This window comes from Schistocerca nitens, chromosome 4 (genome assembly GCF_023898315.1).
Source record: "Schistocerca nitens isolate TAMUIC-IGC-003100 chromosome 4, iqSchNite1.1, whole genome shotgun sequence".
In the NCBI taxonomy this organism is placed as follows: Eukaryota; Metazoa; Arthropoda; class Insecta; order Orthoptera; family Acrididae; genus Schistocerca; species Schistocerca nitens.
In genome coordinates this window covers 541,141,108-541,154,484 of record NC_064617.1, presented here as the reverse complement: position 1 = coordinate 541,154,484, position 13,377 = coordinate 541,141,108, and the positions used below count along the sequence as shown (strand labels likewise).

Here is a 13,377-nt window from a genome sequence, read left to right as displayed (position 1 = left end):
AGTATTTCCTATAGATTAACAGCTTTAAAATTAGTGGTATTGTTGGTGATTGGGAACTTCATTGTAAACAGAGCAACTTGTGAAGCTATAATATTTCTGAGTATGTGGTCAACTGGATCATCCATCTGCAAGGCAAGCTACAGTTTCTACCATTCCCTGTTTTCTTCACGCCATTCCTTAGCTTCTCAAAGAAAAGAAGTAAGTTATTTTGAACAACTATGATGAACACTTCAGTAACACACACAAACTCACCGCCTGTAGTCAATCATAGAATTCTCCCAGTTGTCTGAACTCAAGTAGCTTGCCAGTTAAGTTTACACAGAAGTAATTTCATTACTTATTGTGTAAAGTAAAATTATTAAAAGTGTAAAGATATTTTGAATTACAGATGAATGTCTTCCAGCTGTAGCACTCTCTTGATTGTTTCAGGAAGGAACTGAACACTGTAATAGAACAGTTGGAGACTTTATGTAGTAAATGGTCATTTACTCAAGAACAGTTGGCCAGTTTACCAAATGAGGTTAATGATATGGTGGATGTTGCCACTGGACAAACCAAACTACTCATCAAAGAAAAGCTTGCACAGTACAGAGGACTTATTGATGAATGTGAGAAAAATAGTGGGCCTGTAAGAGTGACAGAATCAGATTTGCAAGGTTTCTGGGAAATGGTAAATCTACAGGTACTGTGGACTAATAGCTGTTATTGATACAGGCTTAAGGGTTGTCCTCATAATGCTGCAAAGATATATGTAGCTTTGTTCATTTGTATTTGTTTTCCTTTTCAGCTTCTAGGCAGAGGAATAGGTTTCAGGGTGCAGAACTCAATATAAACCATTGCAAGTGGCTGTAGAAAATTGTGTTCCATTGCAAAGGCTTTTGCCACTAACTGCACATTGTCTTTGGGTGTAAATCCTGCTAAATGTCCAACATTTGGAAAACTGAAGTTCAACATGCACAGCTGTTGCCATGCCATGACCAGTTGCAAAGCATTCCAACTGACATCATACTTACAAGTCTAGTCATTCAAACGTACCATTCACTTTTTACGGATAGAAGGGATGCTTTTCTTACACAGCGCTAGGTTGGCATGGTGAACGCGTATGCAACAGAGAAGCTCTTGCTGTCGACGCATTGTCAAAATATATGCTAGTAAGCACAGATCAGCTGATCTTATCATTGAAGCAATGTTGTGCAATGGAAACTGTCTTGACACTAATTGTTATGTCATGTTGTTGTTGTTGTCTTTAGTCCTGAGACTGGTTTGATGCAGCTCTCCATGCTACTCTATCCTGTGCAGGCATTTTCATCTCCCAGTACCTACTGCAACCTACATCCTTCTGAATCTGCTTAGTGTATTCATCTCTTGGTCTCCCTCTACGATTTTTACCCTCTACGCTGCCCTCCAATACTAAATTGGTGATCCCTTGATGCCTCAAAACATGTCCTACCAACTGATCCCTTCTTCTAGTCAAGTTGTTCCACAAACTTCTCTTCTCCCTGATCCTATTCAATACTTCCTCATTAGTTATGTGATCTACCCATCTAATTTTCAGCATTCTTCTGTAGCACCACATTTCGAAAGCTTCTATTGTCTTCTTGTCCAAACTATTTATCGTCCATGTTTCACTTCCATACATGGCTACACTCCATACAAATACTTTCAGAAATGACTTCCTGACACTTAAATCTATACTCGATGTTAACAAATTACTCTTCTTCAGAAATGCTTTCCTTGCCATTGCCAGTCTACATTTTATATCCTCTCTACTTCGACCATCATCAGTTATTTTACTCCCTAAATAGCAAAACTCCTTTACTACTTTAAGTGTCTCATTTCCTAATCTAATCCCCTCAGCATCACCCGATTTAATTTGACTACATTCCATTATCCTCGTTTTGCTTTTGTTGATGTTCATCTTATATCCTCCTTTCAAGACACTGTCCATTCCATTCAACTGCTCTTCCAAGTCCTTTGCTGTCTCTGACAGAATTACAATGCCATCGGCGAACCTCAAAGTTTTTATTTCTTTTCCATGAATTTTAATACCTACTCCGAATTTTTCTTTTGTTTCCTTTACTGCTTGCTCAATATACAGATTGAATAACATTGGGGAGAGGCTACAACCCTGTCTTACTCCCTTCCCAACCACTGCTTCCCTTTCATGTCCCTCGACTCTTATAACTGCCATCTGGTTTCTGTACAAATTGTAAATAGCCTTTCGCTCCCTATATTTTACCCCTGCCACCTTTCGAATTTGAAAGAGAGTATTCCAGTCAACATTGTCAAAAGCTTTCTCTAAGTCTACAAATGCTATAAACGTGGGTTTGCCTTTCCTTAATCTTTCTTCTAAGATAAGTCGTAAGGTCAGTATTGCCTCACGTGTTCAAGTGTTTCTACGGAATCCAAACTGATCTTCCCCGAGGTTGGCTTCTACTAGTTTTTCCTTTCGTCTGTAAAGAATTCATGTTAGTATTTTGCAGCTGTGACTTATTAAACTGATTGTTCGGTAATTTTCACATCTGTCAACACCTGCTTTCTTTGGGATTGGAATTATTATATTCTTCTTGAAGTCTGAGGGTATTTCGCCTGTTTCACACATCTTGCTCACCAGATGGTAGAGTTTTGTCAGGACTGGCTCTCCCAAGGCCGTCAGTAGTTCCAATGGAATGTTGTCTACTCTGGGGGCCTTGTTTCGACTCAGGTCTTTCAGTGCTCTGTCAAACTCTTCACGCAGTATCATATCTCCCATTTCATCTTCATCTACATCCTCTTCCATTTCCATAAAATTGTCCTCAAGTAAATCGCCCTTGTATAGACCCTGTATATACTCCTTCCACGTTTCTGCTTTCCCTTCTTTGCTTAGAACTGGGTTTCCATCTGAGCTCTTGATATTCATGCAAGTTGTTCTCTTATCTCCAAAGGTCTCTTTAATTTTCGTGTAGGCAGTATCTATCTTACCCCTAGTGAGACAAGCCTCTACATCCTTACATTTGTCTTCTAGCCATCCCTGCTTAGCCATTTTGCACTTCCTGTCGATCTCATTTTTGAGACGTTTGTATTCCTTTTTGCCTGCTTCATTTACTGCATCTTTATATTTTCTCCTTTCATCAATTAAATTCAATATTTGTTCTGTTACCCAAGTATTTCTACTAGCCCTCGTCTTTTTACCTACTTGCCTTCGCTACTTCATCCCTCAAAGCTACCCATTCTTCTTCTACTGTATTTCTTTCCCCCATTCCTGTCAATTGTTCCCTTATGCTCTCCCTGAAACTCAGTACAACCTCTGGTTCTTTCAGTTTATCCAGGTCCCATCTCCTTAAATTCCCACCTTTTTGCAGTTTCTTCAGTTTTAATCTACAGGTCATAACCAATAGATTGTGGTCAGAGTCCACATCTGCCCCTGGAAATGTCTTGCAATTTAAAACCTGATTCCTAAATCTTTGTCTTACTATTATATAATCTATCTGAAACCTTTTAGTATGTTCAGGGTTCTTCCATGTATACAGCCTTCTTTTATGATTCTTGAACCAAGTATTAGCAATGATTAAGTTGTGCTCTGTGCAAAATTCTACCAGGCGGCTTCCTCTTTCATTTCTTAGCCCCAATCCATATTCACCTACTATGTTTTCTTCTCTCCCTTTTCCTACACACTAATTCCAGTCACCCATGACTATTAAATTTTTGTCTCCCTTCACAATCTGAATAATTTCTTTTATTTCATCATACATTTCTTCAATTTCTTCGTCATCTGCAGAGCTAGTTGGCATATAAATTTGTAATACTGTAGTAGGTGTGGGCTTCGTATCTATCTTGGCCACAATAATGCATTCACTATCCTGTTTGTAGTAGCTAACCCGCACTCCTATTTTTTTATTCATTATTAAACCTACTCCTGCATTACCTCTATTTGATTTTGTATTTATAACCCTGTAATCACCTGACCAAAAGTCTTGTTCCTCCTGCCACCGAACTTCACTAATTCCCACTATATCTAACTTTAACCTATCCATTTCCCTTTTTAAATTTTCTAACCTACCTGCCCGATTAAGGGATCTGACATTCCACGCTCTGATCCGTAGAACGCCAGTTTTCTTTCTCCTGATAATGACATCCTCTTGAGTAGTCCCCGCCCGGAGATCCGAATGGGGGACTATTTTACCTCCGGAATATTTTACCCAAGAGGACGCCATCATCATTTAATCATACAGTAAAGCTGCATGCCCTCGGGAAAAATTACGGCTGTAGTTTCCCCTTGCTTTCAGCCGTTCGCAGTACCAGCACAGCAAGGCCGTTTTGGTTATTGTTACAAGGCCACATCAGTCAATCATCCAGACTGTTGCCCTTGCAACTACTGAAAAGGCTGCTGCGCCTATTCAGGAACCACACGTTTGTCTGGCCTCTCAACAGATACCCCTCCGTTGTGGTTGCACCTACGGTACGGCTATCTGTATCGCTGAGGTACGCAAGCCTCCCCACAAACGGCAAGGTCCATGGTTCATGGGAGTGGTGTTATGTCATAACCTCAAGAAATTCATGGTATGACCTGTGCTGTCCTCTACGCAGTGGCTTAGTCTGACCAATTTAATGGATAATTCCTGCAAAACTGAAACTTTAAGTTGTCTGGCAACAAAGCTAGTAAGAGCATAGTGCACAGCAAAACAAAAGAAAATTTATATTTAATGCAGTGGATTTCACAGAGAGCAGCCAAGAGTGCTATGTGTTACTCTTACATTGTTTCAGATTGCTCCCAGTTTCACAGAAATTGTGCATTGGGGAGGATTGTAAGCAACCACTGGGGTAGTGGGTGTTGGTAATAAAAATTGAAATTTTATTACTTGCATTACAAATAGTCAAGCCCATCACATTTCAAAGACCTAAAAAGGCAATGAAGAATCAGATGGAAACTTTAACTTGCAGAAATTCTTTCCACATTCACAGAACAGAAATAATATGGATTTAGGACAGACTTCAGTCATTGGGCTCCTCAAGCAGGTGGCAAGCACAGGCCCACAAGCAGTGAGCACATTTCCTTTACTTCTCTGCAGGGTAGGGAGTGGGGAGCTGTATGGAGGCTTGAAAAGAGATGATGTGGATACCGCATGTTTCTTAGACTAATTAATTTTGCCACAAAAAATGTGCAAATAAGTTTGAATGAGGTTTCATTGCTATAAATTTACCAGTTAAACTAAAAGCTTAATACAACAACATAGTTTTAGTACAAAGTAGGTACATATTTCTCATTTTACTTAATCATGCATTATACATGTAACAATTCTTGAACAAATCTCGCCCTCTTTAATCTTCTTGCTCTTTTTCCCTTTTACAAAAGCGTCTACAATTGGTGGGTTCATTCATTCATTCATTCATTCATTCATTCATGTGCTTTGTAGATGTAATGTGTAGTTCAGGTTATGGTCTGACAATATCTCAAAGGCATTTAATTGTTCTTCATTGCTGGAAACACTTGTTTAAAGATGTACACGCAATAAAGCATTAATATTAAATTGCAGCCATCTTCTGCAAATGAAGAAACTGACCGTGAGGGAAATGCTTGTAGAAATGTAGAACACATATCTTGTTTTTAAATTTGTCTTTATCTTCCCTGTCGTGCTACAGGTCAGTTTCTTAAAGCTGCATACCTGTACAAATGTTTTCAGTATTCACTGAATATAGGGACGAAAAACACCCTCCAGCTCTGTCGGATCCTTAAATCAAAACAGAAATTCTTCCTTAATGGTAAGATTAATAGGTGGATAGCATTTGAAGTTTGTCAATACCATAGTACTTCAGTCAAGATAATTTTGAAAAAAGAACTGCATTTTCCTTGTCCACTTGATTCTCCCAAAGTGAGAATTTTATTTTGAATGTGTGCGCACAATGAATGAAATGTGTTTTCAACATATCCTTACCTTGAATATGTGAAGTGTTAGAGTATTTCAGATGGCTGGTCATACTGACAAGGAAAGCTAGTTCGCTTTTCCATGAAGGCTATTTAAGTTCAGGAACAAGCCAGTGCACCTCACAGACTTTCTTGCTGAAGGTTGATGTCTTCAAGAAAGTTCTCAGATTGGTGCTATTGAAGTTCAGTGCTCTTACTTAGTTCATTTTTCAAAGTGACATTATTTGCACATAAATTTTTCTGCTGAGTCATGTGGTGAACCCCTCTTATTTCTTGGTGTTCTCCCAGCTTTTTCATTTTCTCATTCAGTTGTGGTTGGAATCATGATTTATATCCAACATGACTGGTGCTGTGTCTGTAGACACATACTCATAAATTTCGTGATAAACATATATATTTTCTACATTTCTCCATTGCTATGAAGTCTAGGAGCTTTCTGTGACTCCAGGTTCACTGTTTGTGCCTCTGATAAAAATGGCTAGTTGAGCTGTAACAAACTGTTCACAAAGATTTACAAGCTGACTGTGAACATCATGTGACATCTGCTATATGTGTTGCAAGATTGACACATTTGAAACAGTACCATGCATCTGAAGATCCTTTGCAGTGCAGATGGGAGTGCAAACATAGTGTCTGTGTCACACTATTATCCCTTGTCATTGCTGCAATTAAGCGTCGCTACTCTTAAAACTTACCCTCCCCTATTTCACAGCAGGCCCTTCATGCTGTCACGGCCAGTGTTAACATGCTTTCTCCTCACTCCCTGCCATGTTGCAGCTGCTCTGTTCACAAGCAGAAGCCTGAAAAAGTGCAAGTGCTTATGCTCAAAATCATCAATTTACAATTTATTTGGTTAATTAAGTATCAAAATAGTTTTAATATACTAGCATAAAGCTGTACAATGAAATGCCCCTGGCAGTTCTGTCATGTATCGTACAGTTCCTTAGAAAGATGGTACAAAACCAATTATCATCTTTGTATATGAGGTAGAAGTAGTCTATAATACTGTGATATCATAAACTTAAGATGTAATTTTAAATTTAATATCTTATTATTGTATACATTCATTGGTGCAGTTATCAAAACCCATAGTATGTAACAGGTGTGATGTTTGGCAGATTGTAGTGTGGGATACAAAGAAGTGTTCTTAAGCACGTAAAACCGTCATAGTCATGGTCAAAATTCATAAGAACATTAAACAAAAATTAGGAAGATATGCTACGAAAGCCGTGTTATTTGCAGATGACTCACTGTTGATGGGTGAGGAAAAATGGAAGTGCATAGGCAAGGTGATCTATGGAAGCAACTTAAAGAAAACATCTGGGATGCTAGTAAACACAGAGAAGAGCAAAACATTATTCATGACAAGGGAAAAGATGAAATTGAGCGGAAAATTTTTGGAAGTGATCAAAAGTTTAAAGTACTGAAGTGTGATCACAAATAATGGCAAGATAGCAGAAGAAATTGAATAAAGAATACAACAAGCAAACAGTTTCTGCCAGTGTGTAATGGATATACAGTGAAACATGCTCCCAAAGAAATATAAGAAAAGTTATGTTTTCAATTTATGGACACATTCTAGCATATGCAGCTGGCACATAGACAAAAAGAAAGTGGGAAGAGAGCAGAATGCAGACAGTAAAGATGAAACTTGAAAGATGTTTTGAAGGTAAGACATGTTATGGACAGAATAGGAGAGGTGAGTGTGCAAAAAATATTTTCTGGAAGGGACCACGAGGAAGAACCAGAAAGAGATGAGCAAATGTAGTGATGTAGTTGATATAGAAGAGGGGAGGTAAACAAGTTGATGCACTTAAAGAAAGAGAGGACTGAGAGAGAGAGAGAGATGGGGGGGGGGGGGGGTTATTTGATGCACAACCTGACCCATGAAGTGGCAAACAGGCAGTGCTAAGATAACATTCGATAGAGGTCAAGGCGACTGTAGTTTGAAATATTATATCTCTTGATAAATTTCTATATTTACAAAAGGAATGTCTACTTCAGCAGATTTTATGCTTACATTCATTAGAGTAAGAGATTACTACAGTAATGTAGAAAAAGAGGTAAATTAATTGTATTTATATTTTTTAGTAACAATGTACATGAGCTGCTTTTTTAAAAATTAATAATAAACTGATTTATTACTTTGTGGGCAAATCTTAAAGCATAAGTAGGAAACTGTACAATCTTTTGATATGCTACCTGATGTTTATTTGTGAGGCTTACTGCGCAGGCATAGTGTGTGTTTCCAGGATTGCATTGCAACAGGAAAAGGGCTTTCTGTGTGCTCAATTTTGAGGTGTCCAGAGCTGTGGTTACAGTGCAGTGCGAGTTTTGGGCACAGTAATAACATAGGTACATGGTACCAACAGTTCATAGAAACCTGAAGCTTTTGTAAGGGGAAGAGTCCTGGTCCTCCTCATGTGTCTGATGCGTTGAGAGTGTGCAAGGTGTTTCGTCGCAAGTCACTTACTAAAGCAAGCAGGGAATTGTGCATGCCAAAGATTATAGTATAGAAAGTGTTACATAAATGGCTAAGTTTCAAACTGTACAAGTGTGATGAGTGCAGGTCCTTGCATCAGCAAATAAGTGAAGACTTGAGGTCTGTGAAGAGCTGCAGTTAAGATTGGAGGACACTGGTTTTGTACAAAGACTATCTTGTGCTATGAATCCACTATCAATGTAAGTGGCAAGGTGAACGCACTCATTGTCCGTATCTGGGGAAGTGAGAAACTACATATGCTGATAGAGTATGTGTGACTCGCCAAAAGTGAATGTTTTGTGTGCGGTTCATACAAGTAAGTGCACAACCCATTTTCCTTGAACAACCAATGATAGCAGGCAATTCATTTTGAGACATATTGAAAACCTACGTGTTATCCTAGCTGATCCTCAGAAAAGAAATCCACTACTGTACAGCCACATTGTCAGTGACAAACAGCTGGCAACAGCATCTGCCGTAAAATATCTAGGCGTAACTGTCCTAAGCAACCTTAAGTGGAATGACCATATAAAACAGGTAGTGGGAAAAGCAGACATCAGGCTCAGATTAATCAGAAGAATCTTTAGGAAATGTAACTCATCCATGAAAGAAGTGGCTTATAAGGCACTTGTTCACCCGATTCTTGAATGTTGTTCATCTTTCTGGGATCCCTATCAGGTAGGACTAATAGAGGAGATAGAGAAGATTCAACAAAGAGCATCATGTTTTGTCACAGGATCGTTTAGCTGGTGAGAGAGTGTTATGGAAATTCTAATTGACCACGAGGAGAAAATTCGAGAAATTAGAACTAATACAGAGGTTTACCGACAATTATTCTTCCCATGCCGTGGAACAGGGTTGGATTGATCAGATAGTGGTACTGACAGTACCCTCACCCACACACCATTAGGTGGCTTGCTGAGTATGATGTAGATGTTATGATGATCACATTTTTCAACTAGACAGTACCCCATGTTATTTTTACGGGAATGTAAGAGAGCTTCTTAATGGTGTTTATCAACACTGGATTAGACATCCTGCAACAGCAGACAAGCATCTTGTCCACTGACTATCCTGTTTGCCAAATTTAATGCCCTGTGATTTGCTTAAAAAACTTGGAAAGTTTCCGCTGCTTATGGTATAATGTTTGCCTATACAAAGTAGTAAATCAATTTATTATTACTTTTTAAAACAGCACCATTCATACATAAACACCTTGTATAAATACACGTTCATTAACACAAAGTGGTGACTCTGTACAATAATATTGTAACATAGGTGAATGTAGCACAAAAACAATAACTGAATGCCATACTAAATGTTGTGGCACTTGTATATATGCACAGAAATTCCATGAAAATGTAGAAAAGTTTAACATTCCCGCTCCATTTAATTTGAGGAAGGGGTGCAGCGAACCACATTTCAATGAACTCTAATGATCTTAGTTCAGTAAATGTTTCTGTGATCTGTGTATTTTTTGATTCAGTCACTGAAGTAGCATGGGGTCCTTTTTATCCTGTTCTACTGCTGGTTGAGGAGGTAGTCAAAGTAAGTGCCATTCCTTTTGAGTTCTGTGTTGCCCACTACTCTTTATTATGCTTCAACTTTATAGTTAATTTTGATACCTTTCGACAAGTCTATAAAGTTGTTTCCCAATGTACAGCGTATCTCGCAGCTGTTTGGTTACACTGTCAAGATCCAAGGTGATCCACTTCACAAATTGTTCAAGAAATATTTGGCGTACACTTGATCACCAACCTAAAACTTTGAACCTGTCTTTGGCCGTACTTCCTCTTTTGATGGAAGGATCAGTGACTATATTCCTTGGCTGATGACCATGAAGTAGTTCGGCAGTTCGTGCGGTAAGTAATCAGCATTTTTGGTGGAGCACCTTGCTTGTTCTCTCGTCCCCAGTTAGCTTTCTTTGGAGCTTCTGTAAAATTACTGACAAATCTTTCTGCTGCACCATTTGAAGCAGAATGAAATGAAGTTGTAGTCAGGCATTCTATGCCATTCATGCCACTGACATTTGTGAATTACATTGATACCATTGTCAAAAACTATGGTCTTGATGAATCCTTGTATGGTAAAGAGTTTTTAGTGCTTGTAGCATCGTTTCTGAAGTTGGTGTCAAATATGTTTAGGAACTGTGATTGTGTGTCAATACATGATCCATTATGCTTTCCTAAATGGTCAAGCAAAATCATTGTGAATTCTTTCCCATGGTTATGTTGCTTGGGGATGGTGAAGGTTAATTTAGAATATCCTTTTTGTGATTGGGTATTGCTATTTGACAAGATTCACATTGTGAAACCATTTCTCAACTTCTGTGTCAATTTTTGGTCACCAGATTGTCATTTTTCATCTATCTTCATAGTCAGCTTCAAGCGTTCATTGTGGGACACAGATATTGAGCATCTTTTGTTGGAATTTAAAGGTGTTATCGACCACATACTAGAGAAATACGTGCTTAGCAAAATTATAGGGGAGGGAAAGGATCAACCTTGGTTCAACAAAAGTTTTATGAAGTTTCTGAGAAAGCAGAGAATTTTGCACAGTCGTCTTCAACGTAGTCACTGCCCTGCTGACAAACAGAAATTATGTGAAATGAAAGCAGTTGTGAAAAGGTCAGTGAGAGATTCTTTTAATGAATTTGAAAGCAATATTTTATCTGCAGAGTCAAAAGATAACCCCAAAAACTTTTGGTCGTACATAAAATCTATGAACACTACAAATAATTCAATACCTTCTCTTTCTGGCAGTACGAGTTATGTAACAGATGATGATGAACAGAAGGCCAAAATTCTAAACCTAGCTTTCAGAAACTCATTTACGGTAGAGGACTGCAGCACAATTCCCCCTTTCATTTATCGAACAAACGCAAGGATGGCTTACATAGTGTTTAGTGTATCTGGGACTGTAAAACAGTTAGGATCCTTATATGCCAGGAAGGAATCTGGCCCAGACGGTATCCCCTTAACATTATATGTTGACTATGCTACAAATATAGCACCATTCTTATCCATCATCTCTCAGAGATCATTGGAACAGTGGAAAGTTCCACGGGACTGGAAGAAGGCTCAGGTCATAGCAATCTATAAAAAGGGTAGAAAATCGGATGCAAATCATTACTGGCCAATTTCACTGACATAGATTTGTTGTAGAATCATGGAACATATTTTGTTTTCAGACATAATGACATTTCCAGACTTTGAGAAGCTCATCTGCATAAACCAGCACAGTTTTAGGAAACAGCGCTCGTGCGAGACACAGCTGGCCCTCTTTGTGCGTGATATACAACAGGCTGGTAGATACCGTCTCTCAGGTTGAGGCCATATTCCTTGACTTTCGAAAGGCATTTGACTCGGTTCCGCGCTGCCGCTTGCTCCAAAAAGCGCACGCTTAGTCTATCTGATGACATATGTAATTGTTGGGTTCAAATTAATGATATTAATATAATAGAGGGAAACATTCCACGTGGTGAAAATATATCTAAAAACAAAGATGATGTGACTTACCGAACGAAAGCGCTGGCAGGTCGATAGACACACTAACATACACACAAAATTCAAGCTTTCGCAACAAACTGTTGCCTCATCAGGAAAGAGGGAAGGAGAGGGAAAGACAAAAGGATGTGGGTTTTAAGGGAGAGGGTAAGTAGTCATTCCAGTCCCGGGAGCAGAAAGACTTACCTTAGGGGGCAAAAAGGACGGGTATGCACGCGCGCGCACATATACAGACACAAGCAGACATTAAATGTGTGTGTGTGTGTGTGTGTGTGTGTGTGTGTGTGTGTGTGTGCATACCCGTCCTTTTTTCCCCCTAAGGTAAGTCTTTCCACTCCCGGGAGTGGAATGACTCCTTACCCTCGCCCTTAAAACCCACATCCTTTCGTCTTTCCCTCTCCTTCCCTCTTTCCTGATGAGGCAACAGTTTGTTGCGAAAGCTTGAATTTTGTGTGTTTGTTTGTGTGTCTATCGACCTGCCAGCGCTTTCGTTCGGTAAGTCACATCATCTCCGTTTTTAGATGACATATGTGGTTGGATAAAAGTTTTATAACAGACAGAGAGCAGTATGTCGTCCTGAATGGGGGGACTTCAACCGAAACAAGTGTAACATCAGGTGTGTCCCAGGGCAGCGTATTAGGTCCTGTGCTTTTTACAATTTACATAAACGATCCGGTTGATGGTATTGACAGTGGCATTAGGCTGTTTGCTGATGATGCTGTAGTCTACAGGTAAGCAGTATCACACGGAAGTTGTGAACAAATCAATGAGAATTTGCAGAAAATAGATGTGTGGTATAATGAATGGCAGTTATCTCTCAATATTAGTAAGTGTAACCTATTGCGTATAACAAAGCGAAAATCCTCATTATGTAAAAGTGCAAAATAAATGCCCAGTCTTTGGAAGCGGTAACATCTGTTAAGTATCTGGTTGTGACTATTAGAGATCTCAAATGGAATGATCAGATTACACAAGTAATGGGTAAGGCGAAATCTAGATTGCGGTTTATTGGTAGAATCCTGAAGCAATGCAGTCCTTCAACAAAGGAAATTACTTAAAATACTGCAGTTCGTCCAGTCTCAGAGTATTTTTCATCTGTATGGGACCCTTACCAATTTGTTCTGATTTGAGAGATTGAGAAGGTTCAAAGAAGATGTTCTGATTTGAGAGATTGAGAAGGTTCAAAGAAGAGTGGCAAGATTCATGACTGGACCATTATCCATCATGAGAGTGTTACAAATCTCATAGAAAGTTTGAAGTGGGACACACTTGCAGATAGACGAGGCACTAAACAGAAGGGGCTGCTCACTACATCCTTGGCAAAGATTGGATTTTGGGATTTAGAGCATATATTATTACCACCAACTTTCAAATTGCACATTGATCACCATTTAAAGATGAAGGAAATTAGAGCTCATACCAAGGCATGTGAAAATTACCGAACTATCAGTTTAATAAGTCACAGCTGCAAAATACTAACGCGAATT

General features: G+C 39.0%; 1 protein-coding gene across 2 annotated transcripts in view; it reads left to right on the top strand.

Annotated features, from left to right (window-relative positions):
- LOC126252107 (disks large-associated protein 5-like) overlaps positions 1–13,377 on the top strand; it is a 175,636-nt gene that overhangs the window by 56,795 nt on the left and 105,464 nt on the right. For both annotated transcript variants that reach the window (XM_049952969.1, XM_049952970.1), the window contains exon 5: positions 430–682. In XM_049952969.1, the coding sequence (XP_049808926.1) occupies positions 430–682 (253 nt within the window). The remainder of the gene's footprint in view (positions 1–429; positions 683–13,377) is intronic.